At 46.2% G+C, this 24,000-nt stretch overlaps 1 protein-coding gene across 16 annotated transcripts in view; it reads right to left on the reverse strand.

Annotated features, from left to right (window-relative positions):
- Positions 1 to 24,000, reverse strand: part of LOC123504023 (paired box protein Pax-5-like) — a 169,158-nt gene that overhangs the window by 49,666 nt on the left and 95,492 nt on the right. For 15 of the 16 annotated variants that reach the window (XM_045254240.1, XM_045254239.1, XM_045254242.1 and 12 more), the window contains one exon: positions 8,103 to 8,268. In XM_045254240.1, the coding sequence (XP_045110175.1) occupies positions 8,103 to 8,268 (166 nt within the window). Of the gene's footprint in view, positions 1 to 8,102; positions 8,269 to 22,086; positions 23,767 to 24,000 lie in introns of those variants that run through there. The other variant, XM_045254244.1, reaches the window with a different exon arrangement.

Consider the following 24,000-nt stretch of genomic DNA (forward strand, 5'->3'; position numbering starts at 1 on the left):
GAATACTCGTCTGTATGTTACTAGGATTTTTACAGCTTAATTTAAGTGATTCAAGGATGTATTTAATTCACTCCCGAGGAAAGTAATGGCGGGGCGGGAGGGAGAATGGCCATTTCCGTGACTAAAACAGTATCTCGTCACAAAAAAAAGGCATTAGCGTCAGGGCGTGTAATAAAGCGAGAACACATGTATCCGCGCGCACTGGGAGGGGGAAAGAAAAAAAACACCAGGGAAGTTACAAGTTACAAGACACAGGAATGTTCTTAAGGTGCCGCCGTGACCCTAGCCAGTCACCCCTCACTCCTCACCCCTCACCCCTCACCCTCACAACTCACTCACCCATCACCAGACATTCCTTCACCCACTCATCCCTTCACTTATAGTCATCCCTCACTCAGTTTCAACCCTCCCCCTAAGCCTCTCTCCCTCTCTCTTTCTCTCTCTCTCTAGCGGAAGATAACTCAGGCACTTGTCATTACTAACATTACATTGCTTCTCTTCTCTTTAACCACAGTCTGAGAAAGAGGCGGCACCCATTCCTCTGTGAACACCCACGCACGCACACACACACACACACACACACACACACACACACACACACACACACACACACACACACACACACAAAGGCGTTGCGTTGTGGCAAATCCTGTAACGTTACCTTGATGTATCTCCCGTCAGCGGCGGCGGCGGCGACGGAGGAAGTGTGTGTGTGTGTGTGTGTGAGAGAGAGAGAGAGAGAGAGAGAGAGAGAGAGAGAGAGAGAGAGAGAGAGAGAGAGGGAAGGTTGATTGATGTTGATGCAAGACAGAAATCCTCGGAAAGAAAAATATATCGAATGGTGTGGTTAAAAAGTTGCATTTTTCTTTTCGCAGTTTGTCATAATTTTCTGTTTTTCTGTTTTTGTTGCGTATTTTTTGTCATAGTTTTGAAGCGTTTTTTTTTTTTTTTTTATGCCATCAGTCTGTTTTAATCATCCATTCATTTATTTGTGTGTGTGTGTGTGTGTGTGTGTGTGTGTGTGTGTGTGTGTGTGTGTGTGTGTGTGTGTGTGTGTGTGTGTGTGTGTGTGTGTGTTCTTGTCGCCTTCCTTTTTTTTACATTTTTATTTCTAACCCGCAACTTTATACGAATCAAAAATAAAAGAAAAATGTATATCTCCCTGTACTCTCTCTCTCTCTCTCTCTCTCTCTCGTGATCCCCTCCCGCTGAAGCTAAGCCACCATTCTGACCCATCCTCTCATCCCCCATCCCCTCTCCCTGCTCTTCCTCTCCTCCTCCTCCTCCTCCTCCTCCTCCTCCTCCTCCTCCTCCTCCTCCTCCTCCTTCGTCCCACTCACACACTCGATTGGAGACAAGAGCAACGCTATCCAACAGGCTATACGTTGTGGACACGGGCGAATAACCGAGCCATTTTCACATCAATCTCGCCTTACGGGCTGTGAAGGGGGGTGGGGGAGGGACGCAGGTCGAATGAGAGGTAAACAGAGAAACGAAGACAAAACAAACAATGTAAAGGTGTCATTTTGCATTATAGCTTTATGATTCCCAGAGAGAGAGAGAGAGAGAGAGAGAGAGAGAGAGAGAGAGAGATTCGAAGATATTACTAATTCTCTTAATACGATACGCTATTTTTGCCACTTCTATTTATATCCTTCTCTTCCTCTATCTCTTCCTCCTCCTCCTCCTCCTCCTCCTCCTCCTCCTCCTCCTCCTCCTTCTCTTCCTCTTGTGACCTCACCAGTGTTAAAACTTAAAATTGACACGAAGGATGAATCATGTCTAGTAATCCACGTGGCGGAAACACTTTCAAATAATAAACAAAAGAAATAGAAATAGAAATAGAAGTAAATAGATAGATAGATAGATAGATAGATAGATAGATAGATAGATAGATAGATAGATAGATAGATAGATAGATAGAGAGAGAGAGAGAGAGAGAGAGAGAGAGAGAGAGAGAGAGAGAGAGAGAGAGAGAGAGAGAGAAATAACCTGAAAAAAGTCACCCACTACTCTCTCTCTCTCTCTCTCTCTCTCTCCATTATGAGGGAAGAGAGCGAAATAATTAGACGAACAATTTTAATTTTCCATACGGTATCGTTCACTAGAAAAAGAGAGGCGATGGAGCGCTCTCTCTCTCTCTCTCTCTCTCTGCTGAGCTGGAACAGAACGCAGTTAAGAGTACGTGTGAGTTTGTGTGTCTGTGTGTGTGTGTGTGTGAGAGAGAGAGAGAGAGAGAGAGAGAGAGAGAGAGAGAGAGAGAGAGAGAGAGAGAGAGAGAGAGAGAGAGAGAGAGAGAGAGAGCTAGTAAAGTTGAATGAGTGAGAGTCGCTTGTCCTGATAAATACAAGGCATGATTGATGACAACATACTAAAGTGAAGAGAAATGAAAGGAGGAGGAGGAGGAGGAGGAGGAGGAGGAGGAGGAGGAGGGAAAAAGAAGGAATGAGTGGAGGAAACTTGTGGAGTGCCGGAGGGAAGGCTAAGAGAGAGAGAGAGAGAGAGAGAGAGAGAGAGAGAGAGAGAGAGAGAGAGAGAGAGAGAGAGAGAATGATTTCGTGAGGTTAGAAAAAAGAAATTAGCTTGATGGGTGAGCCACGTGCCGCGCTAGAGAGCAAATGGATGACGTGCGGGATGACTCTCTCTCCTAGATGACGAGAGAGAGAGAGAGAGAGAGAGAGAGAGAGAGAGAGAGAGAGAGAGAGAGAGAGAGGACCTAACCAGTGGGCAGATGGCGCGACAGAACCTCAATCTGAATGCAAATTGAGATAAGCAAAATTTTGAGGTTGACTGACCAATCGCCGCACGGTGTCAGTCGCGAGTCACATATGCCTTCATTACTTATCGTTTATATTTGCCATAAAGGGCGGATTAACCCCTCTCTCCCTTCCTCTCTCCCTCTCTTTCTCTTTTACCCTCCCATTTCTCCTTCCTCTCTTTTTCCTTTTTTTTCTCTTTCTCTTCCTATACCCCCTCTCTCCCTTCCCTTCACACCATGAACCGTGTCACAAAGGGAGGCCTATGCAGAGGGTGGTGAGAGGGAGAAAGCTGGCTGGTGATGATGATTGTGACGAGAGAGAGAGAGAGAGAGAGAGAGAGAGAGAGAGAGAGAGAGAGAGAGGGAGAGATTATGGTGGTGGTGGTGATGGGTACTCGTTTGGTGTGTGCGAGTATTCTGACGATTAATGACTGTTGCCATTTCTGTTGTTCTTGTTGCTTCTGTTTATGCAGCGCCTGATAGGTAAATATATCTCTGACGTCTTTGTAGATGCATCGTTTTCTTATTGTTTTTAATCATCTCGTTGAATACTAGTTCGTTTCAGCATTTGAGAAGGAAAATAAAAGCGTGGTTTTATAATAGTGTTACTTTGTTTTTGTTTTGGTAATTAGTGTAGGAAAGAAAGTAAATCCACGTATATTTATAATTCGATGTCGAGTGTTGTGTGTTTTTCTTATATTTTTGTAATGGATCGAAGGGGAAAAAAATAATTCTTTACCTATATTTTAGCGTTGAGTAAAGTAATTTTTGTTTTAGTATGAATCGAAAGTAGAAAACAATGATAACTTTGTATCCATTATAGGCCTACTAGCGTGTCATTTCGTAATATTTGTTTGAACAATTACTCCCCACAAGTAAGTATTTGTAGTAAACTCATTCCTTTCGTATCGCTTCCTTCCTCGAATCACGAAGGAATCCAACGCACACATGAAAAATTACTTAGTCATTTCTTAGGGATTGCGATCGAGTAGCAGCGATAAGTGTCTCCGCTGCATACATTTATCTCCCTCTTGGGCGTGCAGGTGTTCGGCCCCCAGGTAAAGGCGGTGACAGGTGACAGGTGCGTGTGTGGCGACCTTGATGTGTTATGCCGACTCACAAACACACACACACACACACACACACACACACACACACACACACACACACACACACACACACACACACACAGACGTCAGTGGGAGAGAGATAAGGTAGCAGGGAGACAAGAGAGAGGCGTGGAGACAGACAGATAGACAGACAGACAGGCAGGGAGAAGAGGGAGGGATAGAGGGAGGGAGGAAGGGAGGGCACTTTCATTCTCCAGATTATTCCCTCCGGTACGCAGAGCGCCGGCCACTACTGATGGGACGAGGGGCGCTCACACACACACACACACACACACACACACACACACACACACACACACACACACACAAGGAATGTACAAGTGTGTTGGTCGCACCGGAAAAAAAGAACCACAAAAAAATCCTTGTAATGAAGTAACTCAAAACCTGCGTGTTCTTTCGCACAAACACGACGCTCTTTTTTGTATAGTTCTTTGGTGGCGGCGGTGAAGAAGACGAGGGCACCGACGACTCCCTATTAATGCTACGCGTCTGAAGTAATTACCTGGCGGAGTACTACTACTATTATATTAGGAGGAGAAGGGCGGTGAGAGAGAGAGAGAGAGAGAGACGAGTGAGCTGCGATGAGACGGACACAGCACACACTCCTCCTCACCTGCCCGCGTTAGAAATGACTGCAAGTTTTTGTTTTTCGCCGAAGAACTCGATGAAACAAAGGCTCCCAATTAGTTCGATTAGAAAATGATTAAATAAAAGAACGAAAGACGTAACGGTTTGGCGAAAATGTGAGAGATGAAAGAAAGTTTGGATTACGAAAACAGTTCATAATTGATAGTGATGTAATGAGTTACTGTTATGATAGGAGAATACAATGCAGAATATTTGAAAAGACGATTACTTGCAAAAAAAAAAAAAAAAATCAACCGTTTTTAATACTCCGCTAACCAATCCGAACTATAAAAAAAAAAGAGAGAGAAAGAAAGAGACTCAACCAGATAGAGAATTCGGTATAGATATTCGAGGCGGGAGTCAGGGATGGGGCTAAGGGAGTTTACAGACAGGGTAGCGATCATTCACTGCAGCAGCACGCCATCTATCGCCAGTCACAGGAGTCAAACCGGCCACGCCACCAGGGACCAGCCTCCATCACCGAGGTGCAGGGCGGCGGGAGGAGGGAGAGGCAAGGGAGATGGATGGATGGAGGCCGGGAAGAATAGGTGGATGAGTGCAGAGAGAGAGAGAGAGAGAGAGAGAGAGAGAGAGAGAGAGAGAGAGAGAGAGAGAGAGAGAGAGAGAGAGGGGAGACTGGGTGGCTGGGAGGGAGAGGTGGAGGGAAAGAAGAGGGGAGAGAGGAAGGGATAAGTTTTGTTATGGTTATTCTTTTCTCTGTTTTCCATTAGCGACCCATTATGAGGTCGTGTGCCAATCCGGACCGCGAAAATTAGGTCTGTTGTGGCAGAGAGAGAGAGAGAGAGAGAGAGAGAGAGAGAGAGAGAGAGAGAGAGAGAGAGAGAGAAAGCACCATACAAAACCACAGTAGGTGAAAGGAAAACCAAGGGACAGAGAGAGAGAGAGAGAGAGAGAGAGAGAGAGAGAGAGAGAGAGAGAGAGAAAGAGAGAGAGAGACATCAATTTTCCATCGCAAAGGGAGGGCGAGAAAAGAAAATAGACTGAGAGGGGGAAAAAAAGAGAGAAGAGAAACACAAGGGGAATAAAATACAAACATGAATAAAGATGGCAAACCCGAACGAAGTAGAAATTGCATAATTGAGAAATGGCGAAGGTGGAAGAGGGAGACAGAAAAGAGTCAGATGAAAATGGAAAACGAAGAGAGGAAGAACAGAAGCAGAGAGAGAGAGAGAGAGAGAGAGAGAGAGAGAGAGAGAGAGAGAGAGAGAGAGAGAGAGAGAGAGAGAGAGAGAGAGAGAGAGAGAGATAAAACGAGACAGACAGACAAATATGGAACACACACACACACACACACACACACACACACACACAACGATGCAAATGAGAGTGGAGGAAGAGAAAAATGATGGAAAGAAGAAACGAACATGGATATTTGAAAAAAAAAGTGAGAGAAAAATGAGTGAGATAGAGCATAGAGAGAGAGAGAGAGAGAGAGAGAGAGAGAGAGAGAGAGAGAGAGAGAGAGAGAGAGAGAGAGAGATTGAAGACTGGCATGGAAGGGAAGAGGAGGAAGAGCAGCAGCAGCAGCAGCAGCAGCAGGAAGAGGAGGAGGAGGAGGAGGAGGTGGAGGAGGAGGAGGAGGAGGAGGAGGAGGAGGAGGAGGAGGAGGAGGAGGAGGGATGGTAAAGGGAAGGGAAGGGAAGGGAGAGATGGGGTGGGATGGTAGGAAAAGTCCGAACAGAGAGAGAGAGAGAGAGAGAGAGAGAGAGAGAGAGAGAGAGAGAGAGATGGAATTCTGCTCTGGTATATTTTGATGGAGTGTTTTCGATTAAGCTAATACCCAGGGCGAGGGTGTGGCGCGGCCCCCGTGACGCCCAGCCCGACTTTTTCAGTGTGGCGAATTAGTTGATATGTGAGAATGATGGAGCCAATAAAAATATGACAAAGGCTACAAAAACACCGCTTTAAAAGTCTGTCCGAAATGCGTAATGCGTCTGTAGTCTCAATTTTTGTTCATGCCGTAGATTGTTGATATATTTTTGTTCCTGCATTCACTTTTTTGCCTTTTTGTTATATATATTTTTTGAGTCACTTTCTCTTTCTCTCCCTCTTTTACTCTCACCGAAATGGAATTCGTATAGATTCTGGTGGCCTGTATGTGGCTATGGAAGGTGGAGTGTGTATATATAAATTGTGTGTGTGTGTGTGTGTGTGTGTGTGTGTTGCACGGCACTTTTGCACAATATATTCACCATTTTTTCTCTCTCTCATTCTTAGCCCATTTTTCTTTTAATCCAACCGCAAAGGGGAAAGTATATCAAACACCTCTTAAAATTGCATAATCTTCTTGCGAGGACGAAAATGCTATACAGAAAAGAGAGAGAGAGAGAGAGAGAGAGAGAGAGAGAGAGAGAGAGAGAGAGAGAGAAGACGCGGCACTCATCGAATTATTCATAGGCGAAGAGGCCGAGGAAATCCAGCCACCAGCGCAGGGAATCATCGACTGGTTACACAAATTTTCCCCCACACCCATCGGCTCTCAAGCTTCCTCCCCTCCGGTCCGCCTCCCGCCACCACCACCACCACCACAACCACCAGGACCTTCCCCGGCTCCCCCCCTCAGCCAATCTAGGGGCCAACCATTAGGGGCAGAGCCGATAACAGAATCTATTTAGTGTAATAATAAGGGTCATAATGCGATGGGAGTGCAGAGAGAGAGAGAGAGAGAGAGAGAGAGAGAGAGAGATGTTGTGGGGAGCCGCGGAAGGGCGGAAGGGAGGGAGAGTTGATAAAAAAATAAGTAATAACGCCGCACTACTTTCCCGCGCGGATGAACTCTAAGATTCTAAGTGCGGTCAGGAGGGAGACGCGGCTTCCTTCCTCTTGGCGTCAACTTGTCATCGCTCACGGCCGCTGAAATTTGTAAGCTTCACGAGGCGGCTTTTGTATTACACTGGGGCGATCCTGTGACGCTGCGGAAAGCATTATTTATTCGGATGTGCGCATATATCAAGGAGGTAAAAGAGGGGAATTCATCCGTGGTTCTCGTTTCTGTCTGTCTGTTTGTTTGTCTGCGTGTGTGTGTGTGTGTTGAGGGACCGCAGGACAGTTTCCATCACCGCCCCGACGAACAGAACGACTCGTCCACAATAAGGAACGTTTTTCTTCTCCTCCTCCATCTTCCTCCTCCACTTGCCCATGAATCTTCTACCTCCTCCTCTCCCTCTTTTCTTTTTTTCTCAGTTCCTTTTTCAGATTCATGTCACGTTCTCATTTCTTGACGTGTGTGTGTGTGTGTGTGTGTGTGTGTGTGTGTGTGTGTGTGTGTGTCGCAAGCGTGACGGAGAGGAGGCGGAGGCGTAAGCAAGCGTCTCAAGAGTAAATAAAAATGGCGGAGACAAGACGAGGCTGCTACGCTTTCATGTAATCGTTCACATACACACACACACACACACACACACACACACACACACACACACACACACACACACACACACACACACACACACACACACACACACACACACATCCTTTACAAACCGCAATAATTACTACATAACCATAACTTCAAACAGCACTACCACCACCACTACCATCACCACAACACTACCAGCAGCTTCCCTTACCTTGATAGTATCTTGGAGACGCAGCCATGGGAGACTCGGAGCTGCCTGGAGATATCGCAGGGCCTCACGCCGTTGTGGGCTAACTCCACGATCCTCTGGCGCACCATGTCTGGCAGCGGCCGCCCGTTAACGAACACGCCGCCCAGCTGGTTGACTCCTCCATGACCTGTTGGGTGTAGAGAACAAAAGTGAGGCGAGGCAGTGGAAACAACATGCATCTGCAAAACTGGCGGGGTGTTGAGGGATGAGGAGAATGCACCAGCGTCATCCCGAGGGACTGGATGACAAGGGGGCGGCGTGCGTGGAGGAGGAAGAGGTAAAGGGTGAAGGAAATGGCATGGCGTGTGAGGGAGACAAGGGGAAGTATTGAGAAGAGTGGCTGGGGTACGTACGTAGAGGAAAAGATTGAGGGGAGACTGGCAGGGTGAGGTGAAACAAAGGGCTGCAGGGAAGACACTAGTTTGGTGGGGAAGGGTGAGGAGACGAGGCAAAGCAAGGACGGGGAATGCATATACTACGGAGGAAAAGGACAACGGAGTGCGAGGAAAGGAAAAAGAGGATCTGGTTGATGTGAGGGAAGGGGGAGGAGGAGGCAAGGAAAGAAGATGGAATAACATACAGGAAAATATATTATGAGAAGTCAAGAGCAAGACCAGATTTACTATGTAGTGTCGATGAGTAGAGAGAGAGAGAGAGAGAGAGAGAGAGAGAGAGAGAGAGAGAGAGAGAGAGAGAGAGAGAGAGAGAGAGTCACGTTGAAATATGTAAGGAAATTATTGACGGTCTATATAACTGCCAGAAAAAAAAATCCAACAACTCATGGTTAATTTATTTTGAACACCACGAGAACACACGAAGATGTATGACGATGTGGTCTACCATGCCTGTGAAAACTTAATACGCAGAACAATAGCGTAACTGCATTATATAAAGTTTATGTAGATATATATTTCACTATAGATCAATATAGCTAAATACCCCATTGAGTATATGACCCTTAATGTGTGTGTGTGTGTGTGTGTGTGTGTGTGTGTGTGTGTGTGTGTGTGTGTGTGTGCGCGCGCTTGAGCCTCTGTTTGCGTGCTGTTCAATAATATGTTACGATTGGAGTTAAGTGCACCAAAGAAACGTATCGAGAGTCCAGCATACTAAAGTGTTATACCCTTGTGTTGAGTTGCTTGCGTGCTTGGTGATCTTTGTTCCTTCGTTTCTTTCTTATTTTTTATATTTTCTTGCGATCGCTTGGTCTTTCGGTTAAAAATGCGCAAAAGACTTTTAGCGTGGCATACATTAGCGAAGTTGCTTATTTTCATGAGACATTCCACAGGTTGCGTTAATAATTGAATCCTCGGAGAGTTTCCAGAACACAGCCTTCTCATTGTTCGTGAGATCCTCTCCGTCGGGTATCGGAGGGGTCGCAGAAGATGGGGCGGGAAGGAGGGACGGTGAGCATTGCGGGCGAGGTGGGTCGGGGCGCGTGGCCAGACTCGGTTCGCCTAACAGAAAAAATAATGAGGGAGGCTGACAATGGGGCGAAGTGACCTCCTTCATAAACAGGGTATCAATCTCGAATCTGTCTTTGTCGGGCACAACCAGACTCCATTGGGTATTATGGCGACTCATTTATACGAGCATTACAAGGCAGCCTCGGATAATGCACGTTAAAGTGAGCATTCGACCGCCCGCGCCCTGAGTCCCAGAAGCTTTCGCAGCCTTAGTCGAATTTTCCACTCGATGGCCGGGGAGTATTATCACTCCGCAGCGAATAAATATACGGATGAAACACAGTGAAATGAGCCGGTCGTTTTCCACACAAGTGGGGTGAATGGCCAGTGTTCCCGGCAGCTGCTGCGCCACTCAGGGTATTCAGAGCTCGGGCAGGATTGTGGCTCCCCAGATACCCTCCCTCTTTCCCTCCTTCACCCTCTCCACCTTCCCTTTCTTTCCTGCCTTTATAAACTTTCCTCTCTAAACTCCGAAACACGCTGGAATGTACACAATGTTTCGCATCGTTCTGGAGGGGTCGCACTATTACCATCTCATCGTCATCTCCTATTAAAGAGTCAGTAAATGCCATAAAACCTGCATAATTGAGACTCGCATTATCAATTTGAGGGCGCAAAAACGCATTAAAAACTCTCTGACTTCCGACAAAGAAGATCCATTGCCCATACCCTTACTGAACAGCAATGTGCCGGTGTGACTTTTTAATAAGCGGGAAAGACTGGCTGGAGGCTCTACCCCACCCTCTCTACCCTACCCATTTTATCCCGGCCAGACGGACACTTGCGGGGGACACATTACATGCTAGATGATTCTTTATAGAGACGTGACCCAGAGGCTTTTATCACGTGCAGGGGAGCGAGACGGATAGGCTACTTGATACCCAGGTTCATCGAGGCCTGGGAACATCACGTTACATGTTCCTCGCCTCTCTATGGTGTTCCACAAACGTTCTCTTCTTCCCTCACTCGTGGCGTGAAGTGGCCCCTCGACCGCCGCCCCGAATACCAGCGTAATAAAGGCAAGAGGTGCTACATGCTGGAAGGCACTACTGAATAATCGAGAGAGTCATCAGAGAGGGTGCGGTGGTGACACCTTATACCTTGGGAAACACTTAGCGGGGGCCTCACGTGCTTTGCTGCAGCACTGCAGTACCCGAGGCCGCCACTGTGGGTGTGTCAGCGGCGCACAGGCTTACAGTACAGCTCCGTCAGATCTTTTAGAGAAGTGACGTACGTACGCGTTTTATTTTATGACAAATTTATATGTGCGGGATTTGTAGGCGCATCACGCGAGGGCACAATATCACTCGAAATAAACACATTTAAAGCAGCCACGTGAATGGTGTCAATCAGGCCCCTGTGTCCCCAGCCAGGTGTCCCGATCCCTTGTGTCTCCCCTCCTGCCCCTCCCTCGGCGGCCAGCGGGAGGGTTGGGGACGCAGGAGTCGTTTCTACTGTATACCCTTCCCCCCTTTCCGCCACACACACACACACACACACACACACACACACACACACACACACACCAACCCCTTCCACAAATTCCAAGATATAAACCGCCAAAAGTTAACACAATAATCCTTCAGAGCGCGATTGGTCTGGTTTACATTGAAGAGCAATGTTATTCAGGGCCAGTATTGCAAGGCTGAGCTTTTAAGTTAAGTAGATCTATCTCGCGAGAGCTTGAGTCAGTACATCAAAATGGCTCCTCTTGTTGTTCCGTCATGGTAGCTTGACGTCGCGACTCCCAATAATAAGTCTGCGACACAGCTGTCCTGCTTCTCCCGCCCTCCACTCCTGCGTCGTGGCCTGTCTTGCTGTTCTCAGTGGCTGTCTCAAGTCAACCTCCTATCTCATTAAATCAGATCCGTGCACGCACACACATACACACACACACACACACACACACACACACACACACACACACACACACACACACACACTGCTCTCCCCTTGGCTGGTGAGTTGTACAGCTGCACATTCCTCGCTCTTCAAAGAACTATTGTACAATGCCTCTCTAGCTTTACATACACTATTGTTTCCCGCTTTCATTGACAAATGTTGCACTTTTAAACAGATCTCAACTTTCGAAAGAAGGTTTTTTTGCAAGTGACGTAAGTCCCTTCGGTTGCGTCACTGCAGTATTCTTACAAATTTCTTATACGAGTACACAACATTTTTACTATTACAGCGTTGTGTTGTGACACTAAACTACTTTGTATTCCTAAAAAGAAAAACTTTCTTGTCCTTGCGTTAATCATAGCCAGAGATCAACTTTCAGAGAGTAAATCGTCATCAATCTGTGCCAACAGCGCGAGTCTATAGGCATCCACTAAGGTAGAGACGAGAGTAGCGGAAGGTGAGTAGAGGAAGGAGGGGGACAAATTCACACCAGACCCTCCCTCCTCTCCCTCAGGTCGCCGCACCTGGCGGCCCGCAGTCCCTCCCCTCCAAGATATTAATTATGTATACAGTCCGTGTCGCTCATGAGCTTATGACGAGGTTAACAGATAAAGCTTCCCGTAAACATATGTCGAGCGTCCCTCTGCACCTGTCAGCGGCGGGGTGTCATCTGTTTGTGTTGGGCCGGATAAGTGGATTTGGGGGCCGGATAAGTGGGTGGGCAATCAGATAAGTAGACGTAAGTGAGTGTTGATCCGTGTATCTATTGAAGGGTGGCGGTGAGGGGCTGGAGAGGGAGGGAGGGGAGAGAGGGACAATGGAGGACAGAGAGCTAGCTATACGTGGTGGTGGTGAGGAGGACAGTAAAAGAGAGTTGTGCTATAAAGAACTGTTGTAGCGTTATGCTGAAAAATACATACATCAGGGAAATCAACGTTTGTATGCACGGTACGGGAAACAGAACAGGAACACGTCATCACAGACAACAACAGCACGGCGCATTAATGGATAAGGATCAGTAATGTGAGGGAAGGATGGGAGAGGAGCACAGATGAAAGGGGAAAGAGGGGAGGAGACGGAGCACTGAGGAAGGGGAGTGAGTGAGGGGAGAGGCCCTGTAATCCGTCAGTTTTGCGAGCTCGTGTTTCTGAGATAAGCGGTGGGAGGGCGCCGACGGTGGTCCATTATTATCAATTGTTTGATTGGATTAGTGGCGCGGCGGCTGTCAAGTGTCGGAGGAGTGGTGGGGCCGATAACTGGCCGGCTGGTGGTGGTGGTGTAGTGGAGGGCGGCGGCGGTGTACAGGACGGGGGTGGTGGTGTTAGTGGACTTGTAATGAGCAGTGGTGTTGGAGATGCTGATGAAGGACGGTGGAGCGGTGAGCGGGACGCGTGGTTATCCGTGGTGTGGCCTGAATGGTGGTGTTATTTGCGCGGGTTGTGTGGAGGGTGGCGGTGGTGTGGCACGTAATGGCACCTTAGAGTTCCGCACCAAAAAGAAAGTCGGGACAATAAAGGCAGTCATTCTGGGACGGGGAGCGGCGGCGGCGGCAGCGGCCCTCACAGCAGTTTGTCAGCGAAGGGATTCCTTGAGAGGGTCGCGAGGGGAGGGGAGGGGGAGGGGAAGTGAGGCACGTGCTGGCTCTTCAGATGGCGGCGATAAACCAAGTCTCAGGGGGTCGTCAGGTCCCGGCACGCCCCTGCCTGTTCCCGCCCTACCACGCCCCGCCCCGCCCCGCCCCGCCATATGGCCCCCCGGGGAAGATAACAAGGATTATTCACAGATCAAACAATTTTACATTAGTTTTCAAATAGACGCGCTGCAGGGTACACAACTGGTGGATATCGCGCGGACCGTACTCGCCACCGCGCTGCGAGTGTGGAATCCTGCACGCGTCGCGGCGGTTCATGTTCCAAAATATCATCGCTAGACAAACTTGTGGTCACGGAGAGGCCTCACAGCGACCTGCAGGCTGTGAATAGCCTTCATTACTGGCAGGACCGCCCACAGAGGTCAGCGGCGTCCTCTCTAGGGGTCAGCTGACCACCAGTATTGTCACAACAACTGGCCACGCGCCGCCCCACCACCCGCACAACAGCTCCTCCCACTGCCTGGCGCTCTCACTCAACCGCTTTCTTAAATTTAGAGAAAGTATAGATTTTTTTTTTATTTTGTGGTCGTGTAACAGAAAAATTTTATATATCGTATGCGTATTATGAAAGAGGAAAACTTGGCAACTATAAAGACGAGTACTTGATTAAATCTTTGGTTACGTGCACTGGAAATTAAAAGGAAGATCATGGCAGAAGCAGCATCGTTGGGTGGGAGGGTAGCAGGGAAGCAGGCGGCCGGTGGGTTGTAGGTATGGGCGGCGGCCGAGAATGTGGAATGTGGCGGTGACAATAGTATTGGAATCCAGAGTGGGACGCGAAGCTCTTGAATGTTCTGAACCGAGCGACGTAGCAGCGGGTTTATGGGAGTTTACGGCTTGATATTGTAGGAGGAAGAGAAAGGTGGGCACGAATATTTGTCCACGTGTAAGAACATCGCGACGAAGGGAGGAGGAGGAGGAGGAGGAGGAGGAGGAGGAGGAGGAGGAGGAGGAGGAGGAGGCTGAGTGGGAGCAGTGAGAGGTGAAGTTGAACCACAGGCAGGACGCTCAATGGCTGTAAAGGAGGAGGAGGAGGAGGAGGAGGAGGAGGAGGAGGAGAAGAAAAACGTCTAAACACAAATAATAATTGAGTGTAACGAAAGTCACCTCACACACGACCGTCAATAGTATATGGTCTGGAGTGGCGGCCGTCCCTCTCCCGTCCTCTGCTCTTCCTCCCTGCCTCCCTTCCTTCCCTTCTCCCCAAGACGTCCTCCTGGCGACACGGGGCCAATTATCCGTCACTTCCTCGCTCCCAGTCTGAGAGGGAACGACATAATTTTTTCCCGATATGTGGCCATTGTTTCCACTTCCCTCGGCCCCCGCTGGCCATTCCGAGGGGACAATAGGATACATTAAAAGACACATCATGGCCGACTCCAGGACCCTCGCCAGGCGCTCCTCCCAACTTGTTATGACTGTCACATTTACAGAAATTCCCTCCCAGTGTCCTGGCTGCTTAGACCTTCACTTCCTTCTTCGCGGGTTCTTCTTCACGCTCTTGTGTGTGTGTGTGTGTGTGTGTGTGTGTGTGTGTGTGTGTGTGTGTGTGTGTGTGTCTTTGACTTCTCCGCTTATGGTTTTAGGTTAGTTGTTGATTTCATACAGTTTTATGTTGTATAATTTCTTTCGTTTTGTTACGAGGATGCCGTTGTGGTATTTTACTTTCTTGTCTTAAATTTCTTTTTCCAGATTATAAATGTTCTTGCTCACGTTCGTTCTCTTTTCTTCCTTTTAGTGTTCCTTTAATAGCTGTTTTTCTTGTGTTTCGATGCTTTTGTTAGGAATGATCCTCCTTCTGCTGTGTCTGTTCTTGTATTGTTATTTTCTATAAACTCATGCAATCTTCTCTTTCACTCAACTAAATGTTCTCTGTTTCCCTCTATATCTGTACTGTTCAACTGGAGTATCCAGTTAGGACATAAATTAGAAAGATTAAAAAGATCAAAGTAGTCTCAGTAACGAAAAATAAAATTGATTTAAGTGTCTGATAGATTAATAGAACGTTGCACTAGTACACGAATATAATACAAGTTCCTCAATTGCCGCAAAGATATGCTATTATTTAAAACCAGAACTGATTTCACAATTTACACATCATATATGCATGTAAACCCACATTCTTTTCCTAAATTCACTTGTGAGCATTTTTTCTGGCCTTCTTTTTTTCCCATTGCTTGGTTCATCGGTAGTTTTCCCATGCCAGTATATATCAGTTTCCCTCTCCCCCTGCTCCTCCTCCCTCTCCCTGAAGTCATCACTCTCCCACCCAGTCTCTCATCGCTCCCTCTTTCCCCGCCGTAGCGAATGTGGAAGGAGGGGAGCGGAGAGGGAAGGCGAGAGGAGGAGTGGGAAGGAGGGGGTTCGTAAAGGAGGAAGGGGGAAGGGGAGGGACATTGGAGGGAGAAGCCAAATGGGGAAATGATGTACCGGGTCGTGGGAATCGATGTTTGGGATGTGATTTGGCATCTCTTGACCGTGCAGCGTCCCGCGATGTCTTGCTCCTAGTAGTCGCGGTGGTGGTGGTGTTGGCGGTGATAGTGTGGTTATTATTTTTATTATTATTATTATTATTATTATTATTATTATTATTATTTTCCTCTGTCATCCTTATTGCCATTGTTTTTGCTGTTTGTTGCTGCAATTAATGTTCACTTTATATTTTTCGTGGTAATTCTTTTGTCACTTGAAGTATAATAAAACTATTTTTGCGGTAGTTATGGGCTGCATTATGAGAGAGAGAGAGAGAGAGAGAGAGAGAGAGAGAGAGAGAGAGAGAGAGAGAGAGAGAGAGATTATATTACATCTTCCTACTCCTCTATAACATGATCCACTGTTTTATCAGATCCACTACTCCACTAAAATAAAGAAAAATGTTCCCTACACATGTACGTCTATATGTAAGAACACATGAATACAAACTTGGCAAAACAAAGACCACCCCAGTTTTGGTGAGTTGTGTCCAGCTGGCAGTGTTCCACAAGTATTACTACACATGTCATTGCGTGATGCATATCATGTAACAACTCTAATACGACCTCGGTGGCGTGTTGCACTATGCTAGGCGGCGACACTGAGGATTCCAACAAAGGCTACACACCCGAGTACACTACACACACTTGGTCTTACTTGGTGGGTGTACGAGTCACACTTCATACTTAAAGACCGGTATTTTAAAACGTTTATGATGCTTTAACAGTTTTATTTAACTTGATCTAACCTAAAATATTCTAAATTCAGCTAATCTAAAGCAACCTAAAGAAAGTCGTACTTGTTATGCAGAGAATTGCATCACCTATTCATGAAATTTTATAGACGATCATCCCTCGTAGATTTATTAGCTGGGTTTTCATTAGTACTGTCGTCACATTTTGGATGGTGGAACAATACGTGCGTGCATCATTTTCCAGCTAATAATGTAAGATTGTTGAAATATTATTATTGATTCATAAACAAAACACCACCAGTCGCTTAAACCAGAATCTATTATGAATAGTCGAAATATGGCACTGAAACTTTTGAGAATACGAAGATTGATAACCCAGTATCGTCCATTGAGTACCCATTCACACCTCCTGGAAACCTTCTTCATGCTCAACACTTTCACTCCGTCACACTTCATCACTTCACTTACGTTGCGGTGCTCTCTAAACATTGTGACTCCTTCCATTCCCTCCATCTATTCCCCTCCCTCCCATTCTACCAGTTTGGCATTGTGTTGCATCTCCTCTCCACCTCGTCATCCCCTCCTCTCCAGGCCCCGTGCCTCGTCCCTGCATCAAGGCATCTATTCATTGTCATTCTCAGCGCGACAAGGATATGATGCACCGAGAATCACTGAAGAAAAGATGTCCTTCCTTGATAGCTGTAGACTGGGATGTAGCTATATAGTGACGCTAAGAGATTGAAATATTACCACTACCACTACTATTACTACTACTTTTACTACTACTACTACTACTACTACTACTACTACTACTACTACTACTACTACTACTACTACTACTACTACTACTAGGAAAGAGGTACATTTATTGATCCTGCCCCATTCAGTTCACTACTATTTATGTTGTTGTCGTCTTTGTCGTTTATATTCGCATTTCTATCACCATTATAACTCTCATTACCATTATTACTGCCTCCCAAAATAGACCAGCTTCCCTTGTTTCTCTCATTCCCCTTCTGTCCCTCCCCTACACACACACACGCTCGCTCTCTCTCCTTCAAGTGGCCGGAATATTTTCAGATTACCCTAAATATTCCGTGAAGATACGAATACCAGACGATCGAGGCTGCGACACGACCATAAACGAGAGAGCCATAAATACAACAAGGGTAAGACCAGCCCGGGAAATTTGTTATGCCTGATAAGTTGCGGCCAAATATGTGATTTTTTTTTTCTCCCTCTCTTTTTCGTTGGAGATGAAGACACTGGGCCTCATGGAGAAGAAATGTAAGGAAGGAAGGAAGGAAGGAAGGAGGGAGGGAGGAGCTGGGGCAGGGAATGAATGAAGGAAGGGAGGGAGGATGGAAAGACGGAAGAGGACGACGGAAGGGTGAGCGGCAGAGATGAAAAGAGTAATGTCGTCACGTTTTGGATGGTGGAGCATTACGTGCGTACATCATACGACACAATAAGTCAAAGAAAATGGGATTGTTATGTGATTATGAAACACAAATGAAGCACACGTTAAAAAAAGCCACTAACGATGAAAAAAAAATATCCAGAGAGAGAGAGAGAGAGAGAGAGAGAGAGAGAGAGAGAGAGAGAGAGAGAGAGAGAGAGAGAGATACTTCAACAGGAAATAAAGAAAAGAGCAATGGAAAGTATTATTTTGAAATTATGAAAAAAAAACCATGATGAAAAAAAGGAAATTGAAAACAAAGAAAAATGCAAATTAGTGGATTAGTTTTATAAGATTAATAAAACTACATTATCAAAGAAACGAAAGAGAAAAGTATATCATTAACAAAAAACAAAACGAAATTGAATGAAAATAAAAAAAAGTAAAATAAAAAACCACCACTGAGATGAAAACAATAAAAACTAACAATAATAAAATGCAAAGAAAATCAAAGAGCACAAACAAGAAGAACAAGAAGAAGACGAAGCCATTATTTAAGAAAGGAGAGAGGTGGGGCGTGTTCGAGTGACACGAGACAATTAACATGACGGAAAACTAAGAACTCGTATTATTACTGTTATTATTGGCAGAACACGCGGCGGCAGACGTCCCGGTAACACTAGAGCTTCATTTACATTTAGAGCAGACCTTTAATTACGGTAAAGAATGGAGAGAGAGAGAGAGAGAGAGAGAGAGAGAGAGAGAGAGAGAGAGAGAGAGAGAGAGAGAGAGAAGAGTATGAGGCCACGGAAGATAGCGTGAGACAAAACAATTATACACGAGAATAAGCGTGAGAGGCGCCCGCCCAACCCACCTACGGAATGTCCACTAATGTTTGCCAGGTGAGAAAAGCCTCGAGAGAGAGAGAGAGAGAGAGAGAGAGAGAGAGAGAGAGAGAGAGAGAGAGAGAGAGAGAGAGAGAGAGAGAGAGAGAGAGAGAGAGAGAGAGAGAGAGAGAGAGAGAGAGAGAAAAAAAAAATAAAACTAAATGAGATGAAAATAAATGAAATCTATGGCATAACATGATTAGATAGACTTCTGCTTCAGAGATTCATTTAGAAAAACAAAACGAGATGCGGTGAGAACCAGAGAGAGAGAGAGAGAGAGAGAGAGAGAGAGAGAGAGAGAGAGAGAGAGAGAGAGATTAGGAGGGAGGGAAACACAGAGAGGTAGGGTGGGTGAGGAGGGAGGGAGCATTGCGTGACCAGAGACACTTGGCTATGGATACGCTCATTGCATTAAAAGCCGTCTGGACACGTGAACACTCCTTAACTCACCTGCTAATTAGGGGGCATTTGTCACGTTAGTTCCTACATAACGCGAGGTGAAAGGAAAAGGCCAGCGGGGTGAGGCGAGGAAGGGGAATGAAAAACGTGAAGCTAATAGTTTATACAGAGGTTCGTGAGTGAGTTGTGGAGAGCACAGGTGAAGGTTTTTACAGGTAATACGAAGAGGTGTAGAAGGATTAGGATTAGTGGTGATTGGTTTGTATATTGACGCCGCTAGAACGAAGAGGATTAAGATGAGGGATTAGGAGAAGGAGGAGGAGGAGAAGGAAGGGGATTAAGGGAAAGAAGAGAATGAAGTTGGAATAGAAGAAATAGGTTACTGTATACATTTAGAGAGCAAGATAATTCCACAAGTTACAAAGCCAAATGTAAAAGTTATATTCTAGAGACACATAAGAGAAGGAAAAATGACTTAATTCCTCTCCAGCAACAGCAGTAACTAAAACAACAACAACAATATCGGCCATAAGAAACTAAGTAGGAAAATGAGATTGAACACAAAATAAAGAATGACGGGTAAAAATAAAATTAAGTAAGCAAATTACATAAACACACAATAACCTAAGAGAGAGAGAGAGAGAGAGAGAGAGAGAGAGAGAGAGAGAGAGAGAGAGAGAGAGAGAGAGAGAGAGAGAGAGAGAGAGAGAGAGAGAGAGAGAGTGTTGACAAATACCCTCGTGACAAAGAACTGCATGCTAATAATAACACTAACGAAGCCTTGCAATAATGGCAGTTACAGCAGTTATAGTGTAGGACTCAATTGTGTTCATTTGCTGTTACTTTGCATTGGTGGTCGTGGTGGTGAGGATGGCAGCAGTCGTGATGGTGGTGGTGGTGGTGGTGGAGGTGGTGGTGGTGGTGGAGTTTGGGTTAGGAATGACGGCGTGAGTGCAGCCATCAGAAATGTATGATGTAGAGGTAATGAGTGTCATGTAGAGGTAATGAGTGTGATGAAAGCGTTCAATGTGTGCTGGTGGTGGTGGTGGTGGTGGTTGTAACACCACCACCACCACCACCACCATCACTGTCACCACCACCACCACTAATAACAATAATAACAATCCTTACTACCACTGCTACCACTACTACTACTACTACTACTACTACTACTACTACTACTACTACTACTACTACTACTACTACTACTACTACTACTACTACTACAATACTACTACTACTACTACTACAATACTACTACTACTACTACCACTACTACTACAACTACTACCACTCAATAATAATAATAATAATAATAATAATAATAATAATAATAATAATAATAATAAAAATAATGATAATGATAAAAATAATCACAACAGCAACAACATCCCTAATAATGACAGACAATGTACATATACGCATTTTACATTGCAGTTTCACGTCCTTTTTTTTTTTTTCTTTTTAAGGGAGCAACTAAAGTAACAAAAAATAAAAAGAGTAAATACTTTTTTAATATTTTCATGATAAATTCCAGCATGTTGTGTGTCTCTAAAGGGCATTTCATTTTACATTGTGCAATGCAGCTTTTAAATTGCCATGGTTGGAAATATAAACGTCATATGGATGCAGCAACCTTTTACAATTTTTAGGACAATAATTGCTGTTATTGCTTGCTGTTTATAGTCGGGGTGTGGTGTGTGTGTGTGTGTGTGTGTGTGTGTGTGTGTGTGTGTGTGTGTGTGTGTGTGTGTGTGTGTGTTTGCTGCTCGCTATCCATGAGAGAGAGAGAGAGAGAGAGAGAGAGAGAGAGAGAGAGAGAGAGAGAGAGAGAGAGAGAGAGAGAGAGCAGTGCACACAAGTAAGCTCTCTCTCTCTCTCTGTGTGTGTGTGTGTGTGTGTGTGTGTCTATGTGTGTTCATCCGCGTAATATGTCGGCAACATAATAGGAAGAGAGAGAGAGAGAGAGAGAGAGAGAGAGAGAGAGAGAGAGAGAGAGAGAGAGAGAGAGAGAGAGAGAGAGAGAGAGAGAGAGAGCGTGTGCGTATAACAACTGAGGGAGAATACGCGGAGGGCACGCAAGGGAGACGGCGGTGAGGAGCGTGAGAGGAGCATGAATAGCGTGAGAGGCGGGGCTGTGAGCGTGACCCGTGGTGTGCATGAGGGCTTGCTGTTAGGTGGTGAATCCATCTGTATTAACACGGCACAGCTTCCTCAGGCACACTCGCGCTAATAAGAGAAATGGTCGACACCTCTCTCGCACCACACGCTCCTGAAGGGAAGAGAGAGAGAGGGAGAGGGAGGGAGACGGTGGTGGGTATACGGGATTACTGTTTTGAGCCTTTAATTGAAGTTCCTCTTCCTCATCGTGTGTGTGTGTGTGTGTGTGTGTGTGTGTGTGTGTGTGTGTGTGTGTGTGTGTGTGTGTGTGTGTGTGTGTGTGTGTGTGTGTAGTGCTCTGTCTACGTCCCTTATTATTTTAAAAGGAAATTGCGAAACCATTCTTAATCCTACCAAAATAAAGTAAAATTCTGATTATTATTATCTATCATTATTATTACAACTACTGTTTCAAATATTCTTTTTTTTTTTTATGTATAACTTGCTAATTACACCGGAAGAAATCGGAAGGTTCCTGTCAGCACGTTTCTTCCAACCTGTCAGCTTCACCTTTAAGCAACAGGATGATTATTTAGCTCAAGCGTTGAATGGCTCGTCGGGGAGAGCTGAGAGACGCTGTCAGTTCGTGAATAGGCATAGTGAGATGCGTATAGACAGCAGAGAAGATGGTGTGCGCGTGACAGGGGGAGCTGGTTTGTAGTGAATAGACAGCGCGGAAAGTGTGTAGGATGTATGCATTTAAACACACACACACACTCACACACACACACACACACACACACACACACACACACACACACACACACACACACACACACACACACGAGCGCGCGCGCGCGCGCAGAGCAGTGTAGTCGCGTGAGAAAAAGTTACAAAGTTTATTCATCTGTTGCTTGCATGATAATATTAACAACCTGGGAAATAAATATAGAGTGAGGGTGTATAACTGTTTACCTAGACTGAGGAGGCGAGTGTGAAGGCCCAACAGGTACTGGTAACTAGTGAGATATGCCGGTGTCACGTCCATGAGGGAGGGTTACACTTCAGTCACTTGTGAAGGAAGGTTCTGACGGAGTTGGTAAGCTTCAGAATTCAGGACACTAGTGGGAGGCCATGGACTTTTTAATGATGGTAGATAGATATTGATATAATGTTGTATGTGGTATGAGATTTCCGTGAGTGAATGGAACACAGATGATTCACACCCAGAAGAACTGTTTTTATATCTCTCAGTTAGCCAAGTCAGCCGCGTAACCGATATAGATTAATTTGGTTGGCTTAAAATGTTTCTTTTCCTCCCATGTAAATTTTTCATCATTAATGGGATGTGCGAGAGAATCATTGCCACGCTAAACTTCCGGAAGCTGGCGACGGCGAGTGTGGTGGGAGGTGGCTGCGCAGCGTCCAACCAATAATGTACATCTGCAGCCTCCAATAATACGCCAATTAAGAGGTCACTACGACCACTTGGTGTCCGGCTTTGGGCTAAATCCAAAATCTGTCAGGAAGGATTTACTGCCGGATTAACTTGGTCCACTATAATCCCACCAACAGATCAATCACAGGCCGACTGGATTTGCAGACACAAACCGAGGGATCGACGGTCAAGTGGGGAGACAGGCCGCCGGGGAGCGTCCCTCACACTGGCCACTCATGGAACTGGGGCGGTGTGGCACCTGGTTTGGCCGCCCTACCTTGGGGGATTATCCAGATTTATATCCACAGCGTAATTAATCCTTTGTCTATGTTGCCTCGCCGGGGAGGACGTGGAGGGGGAACTGATATTTTCTTTCCACTTCTGGAAATATGGAGGATTAACACCAATATATTTTCACTATTTTTATGACTGCGGTTTTCGTGGCTTTTCCTCCGTCAGGATCCGCAGCCAGCACCACTCTCCCGCCTCACTCTGGCGCGGCCGCCGCCTGCCCCACACCAATGCCCGTCGCGTAAATTGGAAAATGTAACGAAAACTTTCTCTCGAGTCTTATGGAGGGAGCGGGTAGTCTTGGAGTTTTTTATATATAGTTTTGCAGGTGTTCGGGAGGACGCTAAGCCTACACGGCCTGCTGAACGTATACAAGAATAGATGGTTATGGAAACGTAAATTCAAGCTGACACAGACCTATTGTTCTCCGCCACGGTCTGGCGCGGGATGGGAGTCACCTTCACGCGTATTGCAGAAAAAAAAAAGAAAAAAAGAAAAAAAATCTGCCTCATTCACGTTCAACAACCATGCATCTCCGAAAATTATGGCGCTCGGGCGTAATAAATATATGCAGTTGATATTTAGGCGAGTAACAATCGTGATAATAGTACACTGTTAACAGAATATATGCCGGCACCTTTGTATACACGGTCTTGCGTCTGATAATAATAATAATCACGCAGCTCTGAGACTTGGACGGGATGATTTCAGTGATGTCCCGCGAGTCACGTGAAATAGGGACGCGAGATTCGGGTTACAGGGGCCGGGCCTGAACATGTGACGGGGAGCGGCAGGGCGGAGTGGCAGGCAGGCAGGCAGGCAGGCAGGCGGGCAGGTAGGCTGGCGGGCAAGCGGACAGACGGGCAGACGGGCCGGGCGGGGCGGCAGTCACCAGCTAGTGTGCCGGACGCAAGCCAGCACTCGACTGAAGAATGTCGTAATGAGGTAACAACTTTATCGGTGGAAGGACCAATTAACGTTAATACCAATTAGTCCATCTACCTGCTGGCCACCCTGCTCGGGCCCCACACACTCCTGGGGCGGGAAGAGCCTGGAGGACTGGTTCAGGGGGAGCTGGAAAGGAGCATGGGAGAGAGACAGAGGTGGAGAGAGAATGGGAAGGGAGGGAGAGACGGTGTTGTTCTCTCTGCCTTGGCAAA

The sequence above is a fragment of the Portunus trituberculatus genome, chromosome 15 (assembly GCF_017591435.1).
Source record: "Portunus trituberculatus isolate SZX2019 chromosome 15, ASM1759143v1, whole genome shotgun sequence".
In the NCBI taxonomy this organism is placed as follows: domain Eukaryota; kingdom Metazoa; phylum Arthropoda; class Malacostraca; order Decapoda; family Portunidae; genus Portunus; species Portunus trituberculatus.